Source organism: Acanthopagrus latus, chromosome 9, assembly GCF_904848185.1.
Source record: "Acanthopagrus latus isolate v.2019 chromosome 9, fAcaLat1.1, whole genome shotgun sequence".
Lineage (NCBI taxonomy): Eukaryota > Metazoa > Chordata > Actinopteri > Spariformes > Sparidae > Acanthopagrus > Acanthopagrus latus.
In genome coordinates this window covers 19,281,613-19,304,427 of record NC_051047.1, presented here as the reverse complement: position 1 = coordinate 19,304,427, position 22,815 = coordinate 19,281,613, and the positions used below count along the sequence as shown (strand labels likewise).

Below are 22,815 nucleotides of genomic sequence, written 5' to 3'. Positions count from 1 at the left end.
TGACATGTGATAAGCAAGACACCACGGACTTGAATTTGATGATTCTTAAGGGGGTCGTGCATTACGCCGCTCTGGCATTTTCAAAATTACTGTGTTTGGCCCAAGGTGGGAGCGGCAATTACCTGGCAAACATTTTAATAACCAGTCATATCTCACACACTGCTGGAGGGAATAAAAATGGAACTCGGAGCACATATCCAACCATCCAAGGCGAGCGCTACAAATTTGTCTCCCGTGCCAACAGTTTGCAACATATTGGATTTCCCACTGTTTTGAGTTCTTTTAAAAAACAGTTTGCCCCCAAGCATCCCCCCCCCCCCCCCCAAAATTAATTTACTGATCACTGCAGGACTCAATGCCTCATTTGTGCCTTTCTTCAAATACGGGATCCAACAAATATAAAAATGAAACGAGAAGAACAAAACAGAACCATACAGCTTATTTTATATTGTTACATAACAGACTTGAAACGGATTTGTTCCAGACAAAGAACAAAAAGCACAGTTTCCAGCTCCTTAACAGGAAGAATATAATGAACCGCAGTTCACTGTAAACTCAGGAATTTGTCGGCCCCCAGCATTTGCGAGGTGTAGCATCATTTCACCACAGTGACACTGCTACTTGACAGCTCTGCTTTTAATCCTCTGTAGAGGTTCACTTAATGCTTCTCTGTGCAAGATTTTCATGTAAAAAATGCACCTGTCATCTTAACCTTTTATGTTAATCACTACATGGAGCTGCAGCACAGAAGAACATCCTATTCTCACCGAGACCCTATTTTTTCCCGGTGCAGGATAAGATAACTGGCATGTAATCTGCTCATCTTCTCTGCCCATCAGGCAGCGCGGGAGCAAATTACGAAAGTGTCTAAAATAGAAAGCGTGAGTGCTCTAACCTAGTGGCTCCCAACCTTTTTAGCACGTGTCATTACCTCTAATGGCACAGATGATTGTGGATGTAAGTGACTTTTTCCTTCTGAGATTGTTTCCTCTGAAGTACGACGTCAAAAACATCCCATATTTCACAAGACAGAAGGAGACTAAAGGAGGCAGAAGTAGAAGAAAGGACCTCATGTTTTTTTTCCCCATCTTATTTATCCTGAGAACCATCTTTTGACGGCTCAGATTTGCTGTCAGCCCCTCTGGGAGCTCCCAAACCCCAAGTGTCCTGACCAGACTCCAGGATAAAGACGTCACTTGTAGGTTTTTCGTTTGATCAGATAGATCAAGACTGATCAAAAATTCAGCCTCAAGTCCCTCTTGACTTCGAGTCAGGCAGGATAACATCTGGCTGAGCACCGACATTTTCTAACTCGCTGTAATAATGAGCATGAGGACACATATCATATAACTTTCCCTCTGATGCATGTATGAAACACAGCTGTTTGTTAAGTCGGTGTCTGTGCCTGTTTTTCAGAATATCCCAGCGCTGCCTTGTGGTAAAGCCCTCTACTCCTACGAAGGCAAAGAGCCAGGCGATCTCCAGTTTTCCAAGGGTGACATCATCATCCTGCGACGCAAGGTGGACGACAACTGGTACCACGGCGAGCTCAGCGGTTGTCATGGTTTCTTGCCCGCGAGTTACATCCAGTTGCTGCGTCCGCTGAGCCAAACTCCGCCGCAGGGCAAAGCGCTGTACGACTTCGAGGTCAAAGATAAAGACCAGGACAAAGACTGTCTGGCCTTCAGCAAGGTAGCACACACACACACACACACATCGAACTGAGGACACTGGGCTGATGTCAGACACAGGATGAAAACTTAATATAAAAACACAGACAGGCTGCTTGGATGTACTCAGAATGAGGTTAGTTCTTTGGAGGACACTAACAGTTTATCACTACAGACTCTAATCTTTAGATTTGTTCTCAAAGTGTGAAACACAGCAACTTTAAACAGGATAAGAAGTCCATGTTCTTCTTTTTTGCCTCCCAAAGGACCTGAAGTTTTCTCTATTTACTCCACATTTCGCTTGTGTCACATTTTTTTTTTTTTTTTGGGAGGTAAACTCATGTGTTCCCCGCAGCAAATTCAGATCAAATCTTCAGGCTACTGCTGCTGACAAACTGCCACTGACAGTAGGTAGCGTGTTCAGTAGTGGTCACGAGAGAAGCACACAGAAATGTAAAGTGGCCTCCCCAGCCTCTCCTCCATACGACCATACTCAGACTGAAAGAGACACAGTGTCTCTTTGTAATCACTTTGTCTGTGTTTGAAGAAGTTTTTGTTTTCCTTTGTAGTTGGTTTTTGTCTCGCTGTAGTCATTTTCATGTCTCTCTATTGTTATTTTGTGTCTCTTTGTGTTATATTTTCGTGTCTTTGTGGTTGTTTTTGTGGTTCTTTTTTGGTACATTTGTGTCTCTTTGTGTTAGTTGTATGTCTCCTTGAAGGTAGACTGTGGTAGTTTTATGTCTCTTTGTAGTACTTTTGTGTCCCTTAGGCGTTTAGTTGTCTCTCCTCGATGCTTCTGTGTCTCTTTGTGGTACCATTGCATCTCTATTGTTAGTTTGTCTCTTTGTGGTAGATTTTTGTGTGTCCTTGTGGTAGTTTTTGACTCTTTGTTGTACTTTTTGTGTCCCTATAGTCGTTGTGTGTCTCTTTGCAATACTGGTCTCTTTGTGTTACCTTTTTTGAATGTTGTCTTTTTCAGCCTCCTAATTGTTGTTTTATGTCTCTTTGTGGTCATTTTGTGTATCTTTGTAGTTGTATAATTCATTACCACAAATAAATAAAACAGTCCCTCCAAATAGACCTTTTTGACATATTGGGCCTCTTAAGTAATCCAAGCATACTTTTCACTGACATAGACATCTTTGTGTTTTTGTGGTGGTAATATGTCCTATCGACTGATAGGAATATTGGTGCATTAACATGAGCTTCATCAGACTGTTTTGTGGCCAGCATGATGCTAAAATCAGAACAGGCCTTTCTCCTTTGTGGAATTTAACTTTGTATGTTTCCTCGCTCAGCGGCTCTGATATGAGGCAATCTGAGGGTGGAGATGACTTACAGCAGCAGCTGTGGCCTGTTTCAGGATCACTACCAGTCTACTCTGACCATGAGGACTGGATTGAAGAGAGCTTTTCAACATGACTGATATTTTTTGGAATGAAGACGCTGCATGTGATTCTTTGAGCTCGTACTCAAAATCTTCAATATTTAAGCCAAGAAGTCAGAAGAAATAAAACAGGCCCCAGTTGTTTTACAGCTGGATCGATAGAACCCTAAAACAAAATCTGCACAGCCACGAAAACTGAAATACTATAAAGTCGATTTACTGTTTCATACTAATACAGTTTTACTGTGGAGTACAGCTCCTTGAGGGAGGCTGAGAAGATCACTCATTTACAGTGGAGGGATGCACGCAGCTCTTTGCTGTAATCTAGGATTGTGATTATTATTAATCATGTAAGACTTCTTATACGTTGTGCTGTGTACTCAGCTTGTTTTGGCATTCTGTACAAAAAACAGCTACTGCCTGACGAGATGTTATCAGAGAGGACCATCCCCTTTTTGACCAAAGCGAACTGAGAGCTGCATCATAGTTGGTTTGAGCTGTGAACCTTTTATGAAACAGTTTGCTTTTCCGCAAGCATGAGAGACACTATAGAGCCATATCATTTTGTCCAGAGGAGGCACTGGATCAGAACCAGCACCAAGGGGTGTTCATGGGTCCTCTGGGTTCTTAATGAGCAAGTTGTTACATTGTGATATATTCAGTCGAATCCTTTATGGTAGGCTCTGTGTGCCAACATGTCCGATACAGGACTGGATCAGAGTGGCCTCTGATCACAGAGTGCGTTTGAGTTTGGTAAGTGTGAACTGGGAGGTGTAAAAAACAAATGGCATGTATTTCTGCTTTATCTTGACCATGGCAGCTTTTTTTAATTAGCGGAGCATCACGCTGCTGCTTTGTGCTGGGGTGTCCCTCTATATTTGGATCTGTTTAAGTCAATTAAATTCAGGATTTTGACTAATTATCCTCGCGTCCGACTGTGTGGAAATGCATTTGTGTTTTGAAGTGGATGACAGCAGGGGTTGACATCCGGAAACCGTCCCCATTTGTCATAGCATGACTGGAATGATACTATCTAAAAGGATGGAGATTATGACAAGATGAGGAGGCACTGTCCTTCAGCAGTTTGAATCAAGGTTGGGTCTGATGAAAACAGTAATTTCTATTCCATGTACTGCTCTGTTCGTCTAAGCTTATCATTTTGTTCCCGCTGTTACACAGACTCATTTGTGCTCGGAGTGAACGCTCGACACATTCACTCTGTCTCTGTACTCTGAGTGTGTCTGCAGAGACAGATTATTAAATTACACTGTACTGTACACATCTCTGTAGGTGTTTTAAGACTGATTACCACACTGTGCGCACCTTGTCTCGAACGTGCTGCACACGACACAAGATCAGCAGATACTGATTAGACGCTCCTATTTCGCATAACTCCGCGTTTTAAGGGACAAACTAATTGGCAGGTTAAAGATTGAAAGTCGCACAAAGCCAGACAGTGCTGCACATATCCATGCCCCCGTGGTGCGCCGAGTGCGTGTTGTCATGCAGAACCAGTGTGTGTGATATTGTTTTCTCGGTGTGAGAGGTAATTACTCAGTATGACTAATACACAGTCATTTACCAGCATTATCACTTCCGTCCCTAATGGTCTTACCACGACCTTCGAATTCTTGTGAGGAGACAAAGCAGCAGAGGGAGAAATACTTTCATGATGAAGTCTGCGCATGTGTGTGTGTGCGCGGGCGTGTGTGTGTATGTGGTGAACAAGGAGCATAATATATTCCAATGAGTGTCGGATGTAATATTGCTGAGAATATTATTCAATAAAATAGAGCAGATTATATCAAACCCTATGGGTCTGTTGTCAGCAGGACCCAAAGTCATAGCTGAGTTCAAGTGAAGATATCATGTTAAGATATTACTTTGGAATTGTCTTAAAGTGTCTGATATTAAATGTACTCAAGTGTCAGAAGTACAATTGAAAAGAGCATTCCACATGTATTTACATGTATGTATGCAGTGTGTATACCTGACCTATTATAGGACCCAAAATTCAGCCGCTTTACGATTAACATAGTAATTTATTTAATTTCTGATTATCGAGAAAAGCAACAATTATACATCATCTACAACATAACTAGAAACTAAAGTAATCTAATAAATATAGTGAGTTCAACGTTGCCTCCAAAATGTATCAGTGAACAAGTATAAAGCTGAAAATGAAAATACTAAAAGTAACTCAAAATTAAACATACTTAGTTACATCAGCATATACAGCGTGCCTGTTGTACATATAAATGTATTTAATATATCTGAAATGATGTGTGTGTTTAATATGAAGGTGTAGGTTGGATTACTTTGAGATCTAATCAGAACTAAATACTTTTCACTTTACAGCAACATTCAAACATCGCATATGTTCCACTTTATACTAAAAAACAAAAGTTTGAGTGTTTTTCTCATTTTGAATGCAAATTTTTTTTTTTTTTTTAAAAAAGCATTTTGCATATTCAGTATTAGCAGATGGTCAAAACAATTTAACCTCACGAAAACATAAACTGCAGGTGCGCAATGTGTTTTCTACAACACGTGGGAGGCTGATGGAAGTCTGAGCTGCTGCTGTTTTTAATCACACAAGTCCACACGGAGAACTTACTCAAAATATTCATCTTCCATTCAGCGTAAATAAAAAGGAATAAAAACACAATTAGCCGTTAATCATCAGTAATTGTCCAAGAAACCATACATGTCAGACATTCATGAGTCAGTAGAGTATACGTTTTAATTAAAAAAAGCTTAATCATTTCAAAATTGCTAAATTTTAGAGACTTTGATCATAAAGATTCTCATCAAGTAACCATGATGTGAATTGGTGACAGGTTCACTCACAAATGCCGGTTTGCATCAGTTGCTAAAGTTTATGTACAGATCCATCGAGACGGACTTTGCAAAAATATGCAGCACACCCTGTGCTCGGTTCACAATGCAACTAAAGCAGACACATCAATATTCATACAAAATTGTCCTCGAGCTATCATCGTCATTCCTCCACAGAATTTCATCTTCACCAAACCAGTTTTAGCTTGAATTATTCTAGATTTGAACCAAAACTTTGCACTGCTGCTGCAGAACAGGGAAGCATTCAGCAGCCGGCCATGTCAAAGTTGAAATGAAAGAAACACGGCTTTTTCACACGGCTGAAAAGACATACTCTGGGCTCTTTGCTCAGACGGGATAAGCAACAAGACCTCATGAACTGAACTGAAAAGCAATTGACTGAATGACATTTGAAATAAAGGCAACTTGAAGTTTCCTGTTTGTCTGTATGACGTGTAAAAGTGGCGTCTGTGAGATCTTTCTTTTCCATCTTTTCTACAACATGCGAGAACACCACGTTTGTTGCATTGTTTCTTGGTTTGGAAGAGAACAGAAACGCATGAAACTAATGAGGCGACTTTTACACACCCACATTTAATGGTTTTAGCTGACCTTTTCTGAGGTCTGTGGATCCAGCCGCCTCAGCAAACCAGAAGGAAACTGTTTGTCCTCAAACGTACCTTCGTAAAGCGTTTGAGATGATTTGTTTTGAAAAGGTTCTGATTAAAAACATGGGACTGGACAGTGAACTTCTGCATCATTTCCTTGTTTTTACGCCAAATTTGGTATATTTCCAGAGCGATACGAAAAACAACTTAAAAGCTATTTGCACACACACGGTCGACCAACGGTGTGTATGTGCGTGGGCTCACTCATTTCCTCTCTGTCCAGGATGAGGTGCTGACTGTAATCAGGCGAGTGGATGAGAACTGGGCAGAGGGCATGCTGGGAGACAAGATTGGCATCTTCCCCATTCTCTACGTGGAGGTAAACACTCTACACACAAACACACACGCACACACACACACACTGAGAGAAAAACTCTCACACATCAAGTTATCACAGACAGAGCTGTAGAAAGCGATGCTGCAGCAGAAACACCTGTATCACAGTGTTTTCATTTATCATAGTTTTATACTTTCGAGAGCCGAGGCAGAGCACATTTTCCTCCCCGAGGTGAAAGTATACCCCGTCTACTCTCACAAGAAATAACATAAATCTTTTGTGTCTGCGAGCGCAAATACAAACACTCGCAACTACTTTGATGATAAACTTATATATCGGTGCTGTTTGGCTCCCTCATCGTTCACCAGAGTGGAAACCAGCTTATTCAGATGCCTTTAGAGAAGGGCGGGGGGAAAGAAAGTAATAACAGTACGGTTCACTAATCAATTAGTATTACCTGGTGTCAGATATATATGGACTAAATGGCATTCTGTCCAAGTTTAACATGCTGCCGCTGTTCTGTCATCCATTACTTTTGTCTTGATGCGTGGTGAAAACACAGCTCTTGTCGGAGTTCATTGGCCGTTGTAATTAGAGATGTGTTATATAGAGACGGACACGTTTTGATATCAGGACGTGACAAAGGAGAGATTTGTTGTAGTCGGATATTTTTAGATGGTGACAATGTGTTCAAGTCTTACAGCGTCAGCAGATGTAATGAATGTTCAGACCAACCAGACAATGGTTCTCTTCTTTGCAGCTTCATTGTGACGAAGTCCAGAGATTCTAGTAGGTTTCACATCGCAAGTCCAATTAACTTATGTTCTGAGGGTTTAGAAAAAGACGGGGGCTTTTTGAAATTGTAGGAGCTCCGTCAGTCTCCGCCTCAACTGTTGGTGACGCTGCCTGGCACCATTAGATGGATAGAAATACACAGCTTCTATGCTTCAGTGAATTTTTCGCAACCCTTTTGTGAGTCTGACTGATTTTCAGATCTGATATTTAGTTGAAGTGAAATGTGAAGTAGCATAAAAGGGAAATACTCACGTAAATTTAGCTTGAATTACACATACAAACATATAACAAAAGAGTATAATAAAGAAAATGTGGGCAATAATTTAAGATTGTGAACAACTGTTGTTTGTTTAATCTCTCTTGTCTGTGTGTTTGCAGTCAGTCTAAATGGGTTACTCTTCCCCCCCTGCTGGGTTCTGACCCGGGCCTTACTGACTTTGGTATAAAAGAGTGAATACACATTTAACGTTCAGTCAAAAATAAACAGGTTTATGGTGTGTGCTTGTATATTTAACTGCATTCAAGCTCCAGGTGTTTCCATGGCGTCTATGTTTTGACCACTTATCTGCAGGAATACACGACCACAGCATTAAAATTGCCCCTTAAATGCAAATTACATTAGCGATGCTGTTTGAACCAGGCCGAGGTGGAGTTCTCTTTGAGGGATTTCCTCTCAGTAAAAAGGATAAAACCCCCAACACCCCAAACATTTTACCTTCTTTCATACTGCTATGCCTGTCAAGAGTGAAATATAGTTTACTTTAATCCCTGAGCAGCTGAAAAAATATATATATATATATCATGCACAATTTGCTCTGGATCGCATTTAAGGCTTTTAAGCCGTTGTAAAAAGCCATTCGTAGAAACTGTCTTTCCTCCATTTTTGGGGGGGCTGTTGTTCAGGCATCTGGTCTCTCAGCACACATTTGTGAACACGCTGATTCTCTCCTGGCACCGTCGGAAAAACAAATGATGAAACCTTGAAAACTGAGAGAGAGTTCAGGAAAAGTGTGATGTATTGTTGTGTCTGTGTGTTTCTCAAGACAATGAGAGCCTCATAAGGTCACATGAAGTGTGCCGCGTGCATTGTGTATTCATGAAGAGACGAATGGGATTCGTGCTGCTTTTAGGCGTCTCATCTGCTATTAGGAGAACATAAATTCATTGACACTCGAATAACCCGAATATACTCCAAAGCACATGCAATAATACTCACATATATACATATATACATATGAAATCACTGTCCTGCTCGTGTTTTCGCTTGTGCCTGGTCACTGTGCCTTTTAATTTTTTTTTGGGGGGTTCTCTGGTCAGTGGTGACTGCAGATTCTGTTGGAGCCTGAGGGAAAACTTACCAACACAGCCACCGCTTATTACTATTACCTTGGAAATAAACTGACACCAAAATTTTAGCAGAACAATTCAAATGTAAATTGATGACTAAACAACTTCATCAAGTTGTAATTAATCCACATTATTAGGCCACTGATTATTAACACATAAAGCATTGTTTTTAGGGGGGGTTTAAGGGGTGTTTATAGTTGTCCCTGCAAAATTATGAATTATATGTGGCCATCAGGGGCCCCATCTACCAAATATCTTTGGGGGTCCCCTGGTCTGCCTCTCCTGACCTGCTTCCTTTTACAATTACTGCAGAACTTTGCAGTGGAAAGTGTAAACAGAGGTTCTTCTGGTCTGCGTGTCAGGGATCGTATCATTTGATTTTGCAGGGAATCCGACATGCATTGAAAATTACTATATTGAGACATCTCCCTTCTGATGGTCTCGTTTTCTTATGTAGGTCATGATTAGTTTCATAACCAGTTAAAAACTCCATGAAGTACTTTCAACTTTGGGCACGAGGCATCTTTTTATCCTCTAACTTTAGATTTGGGTTGCACACCTTGCTTCAGATAGTTTGGGACTAGTAATTTGTTTTTGCGCTATTCTTTGTATCACGTGGTCTTATCGTGTACTGCTGTTGTGACATGCTGATGTCCCCCTGGAGATAAATAAAGTAGCTGTCTATCTTGTTCTCGCTGGGATTGCAGCCTGCACAAGGATTGGACTCTTGGCTATCCAATCATGTCGCGGAAATTAGCTGTTTGACCAAACGACTCTCTTAGGTGCTGATGATTAAGCCACAGGCCGAGAGGAGTCGGGACAAACGCACACAGACACACAGGGGTTCCTATTAGATAGAGATGCATCAATAATTTAGACCGCTCCATCACTCTGGCACAGCAGGGGTACAGGGGCATGTCGCCTCTGTGTGTGTGTGTGTGTGTGTGTCTGCAGTGAGAGCTTAATGAGAAGGGCCCAGCTGGACTTCTGCTGATCTGTGAGTGTGTGTGTGTGTGTGTGTGTGTGTGTGTGTGTGTGTGTGTGTGTGTGTTTGTGTCTCTCTGGATATAAAGTACCTCTTAAAGCTGTTGTCTCACCACTCAGATGTGAATACAGACTGCTTGTGTTAATATTTGGCAGTCCAGATACATAGATCGGTGATGAGGGGTTTTGCAGATGATGGGGATGCCTCCGAAATAGTCTCCAAATTACACGGGGAGTGTGTGAAGTGATTGGCAGTCACTACGTTTGAGGAGGGCTCGGCTCTCTCAGCGTTGGTGGATGCATGTGAGAGACAGTGGTGAGAGGGTTAGTCCATTTGAGCCATGCGTCTCTGAGTTTGAAGGCTTATCGGAGGCCAAAAAGTGCAAGGAAGGATGTTACAACTCTGCAGAGTTGTTAAAGTGACAATCACTTTATCCCCTGTCCCTGTGATCAGTAGGTAAAAGGGACAATTTTGCAGTTAACATTACATAGTAATCTCCCGAAAAGGTGCAATTACAGAGATTTGATTGGCCAGCTCATGGGTGGGCTCCAAACCCTGCGGTCTTTTTGTTGGAGTGACCCCTGCTGTGCCAGTGTGTCAGCCTTAAGATAAGACAAGATAAGACTTTATTGATCCCTCGCTGGGGAAATTCACCTGTTCCAGCAGCTCAAGAATCAAATCAGAGGGGAAAAAGTGATTAGAATAGAAATGAAACAAGACGAAGCAAGATAAAGATAGTATGATCGAAAAATAATGCAGGATTAATGATAACAGTAACAATAGCAAACACAACAACAAGGACAGTTGCACAGTATAATTACACCCATAAAATGTATAATGTATAAAAATAGAAATATAAAACTAATTGCCGTAGAAATTGGATTGTAAAGGATCCAAACAACGCTGTCACCATTGTCTTCACTGGGGATTTGCCTTTAGAACTGTGCATTAACACAAAGCTGGCAGAGCGTCGTATTAGTATAATATTTCATATAGATGCAGATACAGAACCTGCATTCTGATCCTACTGTCAAAAAAAGGACTTCTTTGATAAGTTTCCTGAGTATAAACATATTCTTTATGAAAAGATAGAAGTAAAAAAGTTGACAAAAAGCACAGTGAGAATGTTGTGTCAACACAAACAGACATGCACTTGTCAATAGTCTTTGTTGTTATGGCCAGTGGAAGAGTTCTGCATCAGCATGTGTTTCTTGTACTTAAAGCAACATTTTGTTGAAAATTGCATTTTGTTTGATTTGACTCCAGGCACAGTTTCTGAGTGCAACACCACTGTCATAAATACAAATCCCCGGTCTGTGACCACTTGTCAGATGGCACAACAATGATATTATTGGGATATTTCAAGGAAAATATTATCAGTCAAATTCATCTTGTACAGAATCCAAAACACTAGCACAGTGGTGGGTAAACTCTGTTCAGGTGAGGGTCGAGTGTCTCACCTCCGTCTGTCACCTCTTCAGATAGTGGCCTCACACGGGGCTGGTAGTTAGCGAGGTAGTTGCTGCATCATGTGTTTTTTTTTAATGAATATATGCTACCAGACTTGGCTTTTGGTGGCTGTGCTGAGTGGGTTGTATTGTATTGTGGGAAAGTTTTGTGGATGTGTTGTCAGCTTAGATGAGTTTGAAGGAAGTGCAGACGTGTTTTCAGTAGAATCGAGGTTTAATCATAATCAAGATTTAGGGTTTTTGGTCAGTCATTTAAAGCTGCGTCAAGGACACCTTGTTCTTTTCCTTTCCTGCCTTGTTTTCACCTCATGCATCGCCCCGTCTCTGCTGCAGGAGGGAGTTGGCACACACCTGCCACCGGGTGTGTGTGTGTGTGCATGGGCATGCATGTATCTTGCTGGCTTATCCTTTTCGCAGTGCAGATATCAGCTCATCAGCGCGAGTCTCGGCGGTACCTGGAGAGAACGCTCACCCTCCAAAAGGCTCCGAGTACAGAAAGTACAGTTAGCTCAACACAAAACAGATGACCTTGGAGATTTCATTCAGCCAAAAGCACCCAGTGAAGAATTGTCTCTATCAACAACATCTCTCTCTCTCCCTCACACACACACACACACAAATACACTCCCTTATCACCTTTACTGCAGCATGACCAGGCACTATAGCAGCGGCCGTTAAAGAGAGACTGACACAGCAGTCATGTTTGTGTGTGTGTGTGTGTGTGTGTGTGTGTGTGTGTGAGAGCACACAAACTCAGATCACATGGGTAAAAGTTAACTTAATCGGTCACGGTATACAATGTTTGTGAGTGCATTGCCTCTCTGACCTTCTGTGTGTGTGTATGTAAGTATGTATGTGTGTAGGTATGTGTGTGTGTGTGTGTGTGTGTGTCCGTCTCATGAGAGCAAACTGAGTTACATCTGCAGCGTCGATCCATCACACTCATTAGCATATGATTTGGCTTTGATTAGCATATCTATTAATATGGAAATTCGATATCACCAACACTGAGCCCAGACGGGTCGGCGCTGTACACACACGCGCGCACACACACGGAGAAGAAATGCTCGACTTTCTCTCGAGGGATTATTCAGGAGTTCGAGGCGACGCTAAGCAGACATGATTGCGATGTAAATTCGTCAGTGAGGCTGAAGATGTTGTCTGCGTATTAGTTTACCTGTTTTCACTTTGACCTCTGTGTGTGTGGTGATGTGTGTGTGTGTGTGGCTGCTCAGACAACGTAGTTTATCGAGCCACGGTGTCTTAGAGACTCTCCCCTTTAAGATTTCAAGTATATTCCTTTACAGATTACTGAAAACACGCCCTAACATTTCATTTGTGACGTATCCCATTAGACTGTTCAAGTCAAGTAACACATTCTAAATACTTTGGATTTACTTTTGGAGAGACCATGTAACTGTCCTCAGAGGAAGTTATACAAGTGCGCAAACACAAATGTGCTACGCTTTGTCCTTTGACTAATGCTTTTTAAAGAAAAAAATTGGCAGTAGTTTTCCTTCACCCTTTTCTTTATTTGTACAGCCTCAGTTAACCACAGAATCAAGGTGAGAGTAATACACATCAAACAACATCAAAATATAGCAAACTAAATTTATTTCTCACTAAACAAGTCGCCAAAAAGAGAGAGAGGGAATCTCTTCTGATATTTGAATAAGAGAAACATACTTGTACTACAATGAACGAGGACCAATATATCAAGGCCGCACTTCAAACTTACCAGGTGCTTCTTCAAACTGGAAATGGGCACCTCATCTCAATTTTAGAGCAAACAATACAAGAACAAATGAAGTAATCCTTTCAAGTAATCCATTTTTAAAGACAGTGACTGAAATGTTCCATTTTAGATATTTAATACTGTTACCTGCTTGTAATGTGCTGCCGACTTTTACAGTGTTGGAATCTATTAAAACGTTTAGATTTAAATGTCATATCTGCCAAAAAACACTATTTTAATGCAACATAATGTAGAAATTGGCCTTTTGTGCAATTTGTATGTTGACGTAAACGTGTGTCTAATGCCGTGATCCGACCCTGTCGCTGAAGTTAGTCAACATGGTGTTGAAGCTGTTATTTTAAGTTTGAAAAGTTACGTAATGTTGCTTTAAACTCATCATTGAAGTCGGAACACTCATTCTGCCCAAACGACGGAACAAATCTAAACTTCGCACCGTCTGTTCCTCAGTGGCGCCTGAGATAAAGAACACCGACGAACATGAGCACATAAAAGAAATACCCCGTCGGAACCACACCTAATGGCCCCGCTGAACGAGGCTGGGGAGGTGGAGGGAGTCAAATTGCGAGCAGCAGGTAGTTCAGGAACATTGAGAAGCAGTGTGAGTGTTGGAGTAAGCAGAATTAATGAGCGGCAGCCTGCTTGTAGCGACTGTACAGATGAGTGATTGGACGGTACATAAAACGTGTGACAATAAAACTACTTCCGTGCCAGCTTAAACTACCGGAAAGTCCCATAACTGTCAAACACACTTAATAATCCGTCACAGAGCTTCCAACTTTAGACGTTTTTACCCAGGTTTTAAAATCAGGATGTGCTCACAGCCGCGGGGCTGAAAACACATTGACAAGATGTCATAATATCTCATTTATGTGCTTTTTCGGCATTTCTTAAAATACTGCAACTTGCTGCTTAACTGGATGTGTACTGAACAACACCCATCCACACATTTCCATTCCTTCTGTCATGCCACTATGATAAACAAATATCTGCCCTGCCTTGCTAATGCGACAAGTGAAATTACAGGTTGAAAAAGTCAATTTTCCCATTCAAATCCATCTTCATCTGCAGCCTTCCCCACCGATGCTAGTCTGAAATTAAGATCCACCGACCACCAACTGTGGGTAGATTCTCTAATTTCCTGATCCGCTCAGTGTCCACAAATGAGTATACCAAGAGCACAACCTGAATTCTGGTGCACAATTTACTTGTGTGGTGCTCGTAAAAAAAAAAGCTACAGTATAACACTCACATGAATCTGCATCAGTGAGTGTAGAACCATCACGGCGTCACCTGTTGCTTTTGGGACTACTTTTGAAGCCTATAGTTTGACATCACAGCTCTCACCAACATGGGTTTTTGGAGTCAGAAGTGCCCATATTTAATCAAGAGAGTGGAACGTTTACTCTAATAGAGACCATAATTTACAAAATTAACATCATACTTTATTGAAGAAGACTTGTGATTGATACTTTAAACTCATTAGGAAAGTGCTATGTGAAGTAAGAAGGAAAATTGAGTGAGAAGTAGGGTCGTTTTCTCATAAGCTTACATACAACCAGACCTCTTTCTGTTACCACTGGAACTCCCCCTGCTGGCCATCAGAAAAAAAAACATATTTAAGGCACTTCTGCACTGGCTTCGCTTTTCACCCCTGCAAGCTGTGTCCGTATCTTATGCAGTAAGTGGCCAATATTGGATCTAATAATTAAAATGATTTATCTAATAATCATAACAAACACGTGCATTTTCTCCTCTACCAAATCTTATCAGTGAAGCTCTAAATGGAAAGAGGTGAATGATCACTTAGACTGATCAGCAAAACTTTGTTTTAGAATCTGACAAACTTCTGCACCTCTTATTAAAAACGTGTAGTAACAGAGGGAGCTGTGGTTCCTAAAACCAGCTGTTTGTCCTTCAGATGTTTTAAAATCCAGAGCTGTGACCAGACCAGCCGATGCATGCAGCTAATTATGTTCTCTGTGCTTGAAGAAATGTTTACTTCTTATGTTTATTTGGTAACACTAAAAAGGCTGCAATCACCCGGTCATGACATGCAATTAAAATAGTTGAGGATGAAAACACAATAGAGCTAAAAGCTTATTTTTATTGTGGTCCTCATTAGAAAACGCTAAGATGACAGATCTTCATTTCGACCCCCTGCATTACTTTTATGTTTCGTGCAGTGTGTTGCACAAATCCTCTTCTTGTTTATCTCTCTATAAGTCCTCACTAATTTTGTATTTAATTCTGCATCATTGTCTGTGTGTTGATGAAATTGCAAACATCAGATATTGAGTTTGCTGTTTACTCCTGAAAGCATTATCGAACAGAAAATAACTATAAATAAAGGGAAACACTAGACCTGTGTTATATATTTGTTGTGTTTTGCAAATGATCCAAAATGTGTTCAACCATCTTGGATCGACTACTGGGAGGGGCGCTGAGAGTGAGGAAGGAACTCATGAAACATTACCTCATCCGTGAACATTTCTGCCCAAGTCACGCCAGTTTTTCATTAGCAATGAAGACAATAACTCCCATCATCCAACGCTCCTTTACGACTTCATCAAATTAGGTCTTTTGTTTCACTGGTTTGAATGAGGGACCCGAATGAGAGAGTAGAAATGACATACTGTGTGTTTAACAAGGAGACATCGGGGATTTGGTGTTTCAATGTGGCATAAAATTGAGTTGAAGGGATTAATTTTAAGTGTTGCGCTAGTGAGGACTTACATCATCAAATTCTCAGAGGTAAACCCTGTAATACTGTTCTGCCCTAATGTATGTTAAAAATTCTTCTTCTTTTGCACCTTTGATAGTTAACTGAAGCTTTTCACGTGTCAGAGTTTACCTCAGAATGACCTGAAGTGAAACCCAAGTGAGGAGCAAAAGATGATTCCCGGTGAAGGGAAAGTGATGCTCATGTGTGGGAGTGTTTGACAAAAAGAGACAGTGAGAGTGTGCGTTACACAGAGTGAGTCTCACTGGACTGGTTGTTGTAAGTGATGATTGTTATGCTGCTGGTGTGAAAAGCTGCCAGCGAGAACAAGCGAGGAAAAGGCCACACAAACACACTTCTCCCCGAGATGTTGTCATGGATGTGCACCACCGAGGACTCAACGCTAACACCCGAACTTCTTCTTCTCTCCCCCTCTCCTCGCAGTTAAACGAAACAGCCAAGCAGCTGATGGAGATCGACAAGCCCACACCGACTAACGCTCCGGGTCCGAGCTCTGAGCCGGCGCCGTTGGGCTCCTGTGCTCCGGGCCCCTCCCCCTGCGCCTCCCCGTCTAACGGAAACGGCTCAGGTCATCGGCGAGGCGAAGGGAAGAAGAACGCCAAGAAGAGGCACTCGTTCTCGGCGCTGTCTGTCAGCCAAAGGGCCGCCCAACTCAACAACAGACACAGTATGGAGATCTCCCACCCAGTCCTCATCAGCTCCTCCGACCCCAGGGCGGCTGCACGCATCCAGGTACACTCACTAACACGTACATACAATCTGCAGTTAGTATAATACGTAGCAAAGGTGGTATTCAGGATGAGCCTTTATGTGAGTAAAAATAACTGGATGTTTGGTAAGTTTTGCATGTAAAATCTTAATATGAAAAGCAAAGTGCTGAAAATACTCAAACACTGTATTTAAGTGTATACCTTAGCACGAAAAGCATAGATAGTATCAACACTGGGGTTGGTAAGATTGTAGAAACCAGCAAAAGTAAGACACATTTTGAAAGTGTCAGAAAAAAAGAGAAACAGCCAGTAGCTCTCGTAAGCCAGCAGGGAGGTGTGTTAGCTGCAACACTTACTCCGTATTGCTATTGGTGTATGATTTGTGCAAACATTACCTGCTGAAGGAGTGTGTGGCTGCCACTGCAGTTCTGTTCTTTTGCTCGGAGGCTGTTTGCTTCATGCTAACAATAGCTGCTAAAGGACAGTTTTGCTGCTGCAGCGCCTCTTTTCTTTTCGGGCTCAGGGCCTGTGTGCTTCGTGCTACTAAGTTAGCAAGATGCTAAACCACAGCCTCAGTGTACTGTGCGCAGATCACCACTGCTGCATCATTGCTAACCGTACCAACTATATCATTCATTCACTGTAATTTTTTTTATCCCAGAAATGTAAATATATAAGCTGATGCAGATATACAGTGTCTGCAATTACAGCTGATGTCTTGATCGGGCTCCATATAGGCAGTACACACACACGAACACTTCATTTTAGTCACTCTAATTGATTCTATTAACTGGTTCCCCAATCACCCACTCTGACAGTTCAATAAAAAGAGACACATTGCTTTTAATTATAGTTGTTGCCTCTGGATGCTTTCAGGTAATCATTTATTCTAAATAGAAACCCCCCACTTTCCATCTTTGTGTCTTTAGGATGCGTCTCACCCGGGTCCCTCTCCATCCTCGGCAGGGGTACTGGTGCCCCCCAAAGTGGCATCTATAACCTCTGAGCTGCTGGCCCACGCCAAGGTGCAGCTGCCACTCAACATGTGAGTACACCTCAGGGTGCTGTCAGCTCACCCACCTGCGACCTGGCTCTTTTAAGTCCCTCCTTCCATCCCTTCGTGTCTGCTTTTCAACAGAGCGGATGTGTGCCTGAGATCCAAGATTTTTCAAACCCGCCTCCTGGCAGCGTTAAAAATATTTCCTCTTTTGTGCCCGGAGTTATTGGCCACGTTCCACCACCTCTGCAACCACATTTACTCCTCCACTGGTCAAGGATGAAATCCCCCTCAGAAAGGAAAAATACAGTCACTCAGCTTTACCTCAGTCGTGTGATGCTTACATCAGGGTTTCATAACTAGGCTGTCAACAGCGCCGGCTTATACATTTTATTGTACAGCAAACAACACGGTGCTTAGTCGTTACTCAGGAATTCAGTGCTGGATGCACATTTAGTTCAGAATATGTGAAGCTTTCGTGTGTCAGCTTTTTAGAGATTGCAGGGATTTTTTGTTTATTTGTCACTGGACAGACAGTTGACAGGAGCAGAAGAGGAGATGGGGATGACATGCGATTACATGATCAGCATCTTAAACCCTCCAGGCTTTCCAGAAACTCTGGCAGGAGCCTTTTTCAGTTATTTTTTTTATTTATCAGTCCAAAATTTGCCAAAACAGTCCACATGCAGACGATGAATAGTGAATACACAAGACAACCGTAGCTAGTTTACACAGGCTGCAGCTGGAGGCTCTGCTCTTGACATAAATTACCTCCCAAAATGATTATTTCTCAAATGGATTAGGAGCCAAAAGCCACCTGACACACACACACACACACAGACACACAATTGAATTCTTGTGGAAATTTAACCTCACTAGTCACATCCAGATGGCCCCTGAGACGCCAACGCTGAGCAAGACTGTTCTATAATTTACCTGGTAATTAATCTGCCCGGTAAACTGCCAGAAAGATACGGGTACCGTCAAGGTGAGTGCATGTTTGTGCTCTTGAACTTTCTGTCTTTGAGCGGACCAATTTAGAGTTGTAGACCTCGAGAATGAGGACATTGTTGGATATATCTGGAAACTGAGAAACCAATGTAATTATCAGGGCTGAATGAGTTACATTGACAGTGGGAATGAGCATTTTTGCATTTCATTTTCACTGACATTTTTTTTAAATGATCATATTTTTGCTGGGGTCTGTACAATACAAGTGTACAATATATGATTTGGAGGCCATCTCTGCAGTACGACAACCTCATTGCCTTCCCGAAGGAGGTTAGACCCGTGTCCTTTGGTTGGTTGGTTTGTCAGCAGGATTATATAAAAAATTATGGAACAGATTTCCTCTAAACTTGGACGGAGGACAAGTCTCGACCTGTTATAATGTAGATCTGGATGAAGAGACGGATCCAGGTTTTGTTTCTCACTTTCTTTAACTCGTAACTAGGTGGCTGGTATCTATGAGCGAGACAATTTGATGCCGATCCTAGATCTGCTGAACTCAAATTATGATGAAGCAGTTATGTTTGGTTTAACACTTACAGTGATATGAGGCAAGTTTGATATTAGATTAGACTTGTTAGTTTCAAAATGCAAAATACAATATATTAGGTATCACTACCTATATTTTTTCAAGTAGCATATTCCATTACAATATTACTGTCTCCTTAGATTAATACATTACTTATTACCTTACTTTTTAGTTACTATCAACAAAATGCCCAAATATCCTATATAGAGAAATGAAATAGCTGAGATCATTTTCAAATTAATGAATGACCTTAGACACATTGATGAGCATGCAGACAAAGGATCAAAGTCAAAATTATGAGATAGGAATAAATATTTTTAATTGTAGGCTTAATCATATAAAATACAATAGACCGATAGTTTCTGTAATATAGGCTATAATGACACGACAAGACAGAAATCTCTCTTCAGTGCCTTTTTGTTATAGTCCACAGAACAAGGAATGCATGTGTAATTCAAGAATGTAAATTAAAGTGGGCTCGGTGGATCAGGCTTCATCATTAGGCCCACAAAATATGACTCATCATTCATACGGAGACTTAACAAAGAACTTCTAGGCTCGGCTACATATGCGTGTGAGTGTGTGTGCTGTTTATTGTTGGTGTCTTGCCTGCAGGATGTGAGTCAAATACAACAACACTGTCAGCTTTGATAATATCACCTTTCAAGTACCACCAGGTACACACACGTGCGCGTGCACACATACAAGCACGCTGATGAGGTCGGACGTTTCCATCTTGACCTGGCAACTATTCCTGTTGCCATGGGGAGATGGGAGACAGTCCCCACATCTGTTACCATGACAACGAGGAGGCAGCGCACACAGGGCTTGTTTACTGTGTTGGTCATATCGTCATCTGTCTGTGAGTCTGCCACTAAATACTACGAATGTCTCCAGACGACAGGACCAGAAACTCATTTATATGTTAACATAGACACAGTATCCATTTATTTGATACATAAACATGGTCACATCCCATTGTAGTAAGATGCTGAGTACCACATTCATCAGTGTACCTGTTAGCAGAAGGACATATAGATGAAAAAAAAACAGGATAAATCAGTACGGAGGCCAGTGGTTACTTTGTAATTTTTTTAATCTTTAATTTCAGTTTCTTGTTCAAGTAAATGATGTGTCAGCGCTGCTTAAACAGAGGGGTCGAATTTGAAATCCAGGGCAGGGCCTTGGCTACCATCGAGGACACTGAGGTCATGTCCTTTGTATTTTATCTGGGACTTTGATATCTTGATACATACTATTATATTTATGCAACTGTAAATTTACCATTTATTAATGATGGCTATTATAAAGTGAAACTTACGAAAACCAAAGTAAAACTTTTTAACAACAAAAACTAAACTGAAACGAGTTTCAAATGTACTTTTTCCCAAATGTATCTCAAAATTTTCCTTGTCAAAGTAAAACAGATTGAAACCTTTAAGGGCCCTGAGACAACAAGCTGAGCAGCTGATGTCAGAGCCGTCGCTGAATGTCCGTGGTATTAACAAAAGTTTGTACATCTATAGTCTATAGAACAGACCACCACTCCCACGTGGTCTGGAGAGTTATTGTCTCTCACCAAGGAAACACTCGAACGAGATGTCTTTACGGTGTGTTCAAGTGTGGCTTTTTTAATTGAGTCACAGGCATTGTGAGATGACCAGTCAGCCTTTTATCACCATTTGTTCTTTGACATCAATTTGGTGTGTCTGGTCCCAAAACAAGCTTGTCTTAACTTGGTTAAAAAAACATCAAAATGAATTGATTTTCCATGATAAAGTAAAGGAAACCAATGAGTAATATCTGATGTTCATATTTACAGTTACCACCTCCTCTTTCTCATCCTTTGTTTAAATCGAGAAACAGGCTTGAAACACACTGGGAATAATGGGAAGTATCTGGTGGGAGGACCAGCCTCCACAGTTCCTCTCTTCCTGACAAAGATCCTATTGTAGATCAAAATGTTGTTTGATGGATTAACAAAGGAGTTGGTGGAACATCAACAGCGTGAAGGCTCCGCACTGTCCCGCACACTGTACATCTCAGTTAAACAACGAAACATAAGATGTATAAAATATACACTTTTTATTATTTATTTTGTTAAAACAGCGATGAAAAATCTTGAAATCCGATACGATTTTTTTTTTCAACTTGTTACTCACAGCTAAACAAAGGAAAGTGTCGTGAATATTCTGGAGTCATTTTGTTGATACCAGAGAAGTCTTTTGGGTTCGGATTCAAGTTAAAGAGCCCTGAAATTTGGAATTCTCTCCTCCCTTCTTAACACACTGACAGAGATTACTTCTTGTGTTTCAAAGGGCTGATTTGCTAATGTTCATTCATTTGTTTTATTCATTCATTTATTTGCATTATGCATTTTGTAATAGCTTTGCTTACTTTGCATAAAACACATTAGGGGTAATCCACATGGGAGAAAATTGGTATTTAGCGAAGAGCTTCTTGATATTTCCTGCAGACTTTATTGTTTCACTCACTTTCACATCTTGTCTGTTCACCAGATATCTGGCTCTATACGCCTACAAGCCCCAGAAGGCTGACGAGCTTGAGCTTAGGAAAGGGGAGATGTATCGGGTGACAGAGAAGTGCCAAGACGGGTGGTTCAAAGGCACCTCGCTGAGAACCGCTGCCTCCGGTGTCTTCCCAGGGAACTACGTCACCCCCGTGTCCAGGTCAGTGAGCTCAGGCTCGGGCATGGGGACGTTGGAGGGAAATGTGCTGATAATTAATTTCCAAACGTAGCTGTTTGCACACACTATTTCAACTGATTTTCATCATTTACAGTTAGTTTACGAAAGATGGCAACATTTTTCTGACGGTTAACATGTCAAATTTACAAAAACAGTAACCAATCAAGGCAACGTTTGAAACCCATGAAGAAAGTCCCCAAAATCCATTAAAAGATCTATCAATTTTATGAGTTCAGGAGTAAGGAGAAACTTTATTATTATTAAACGTTTTCTACAAGAATTTCTTGACTGTTGGAGCCTATTTGTGAATTCGGCAAATGTTACGCATGAAGATAGTTCAGCCTCATTGTTCTTCTGGGACATAATGAAGTACCTCATCCAGGTGAGAGGGCTGCTGGCTCGACAGAGGTGGTCAGGGACTTTTTCTTCAAAATTTAATTCAGTTCAGAGGGGTTTTATTGAAATGGAATACAGACATTTAGATTCCCAAACCAACTGTGAAATGAAAACTACACAAAAGGTTATAAACATAGGAAAGTTAAGAACACAATCTTAAACATGTTCATATGCAGTTTCAAACAGCTGTTATTTCACACGTGTGTTCCATCCATCGCTCAGTTCAGTTCGATCGTTCACGTGAACCCAGCGGTGCGAGACAATCAGAGGCCCCTAATTTTGTCCTCACGTAAAAGGCGGTGGAAACGCTTACACAGCCATTGTAATTTGCATTGTAATTTTTTTTTTTTCCTGGTAATTTCCCGGCTTCGACTGAACCGGCATACAAATCAGGCTGAGCGGTGCAATTTTTGCTCCTTGTTATGGGATGTGATTGCGCACGTGTTTCCTCGTACTCACTGTGCCTCCTGTCTCAAAGACACGCCCAAAAAGCAATTTTATTGGCTCGAGTTGGCGGAGGCGCAATCTGAAGGTG

The 22,815-nt window shown here is 41.3% G+C and overlaps 1 protein-coding gene across 5 annotated transcripts in view; it reads left to right on the top strand.

The window, feature by feature from the left end:
- The window catches only part of LOC119026232 (E3 ubiquitin-protein ligase SH3RF3-like), a 113,724-nt gene that overhangs the window by 66,457 nt on the left and 24,452 nt on the right, over nt 1-22,815 (top strand). For all 5 annotated transcript variants that reach the window (XM_037110428.1, XM_037110427.1, XM_037110429.1 and 2 more), the window contains exons 2-6: nt 1,417-1,692; nt 6,787-6,882; nt 16,356-16,664; nt 17,572-17,687; nt 21,696-21,866. In XM_037110428.1, the coding sequence (XP_036966323.1) occupies nt 1,417-1,692; nt 6,787-6,882; nt 16,356-16,664; nt 17,572-17,687; nt 21,696-21,866 (968 nt within the window). The remainder of the gene's footprint in view (nt 1-1,416; nt 1,693-6,786; nt 6,883-16,355; nt 16,665-17,571; nt 17,688-21,695; nt 21,867-22,815) is intronic.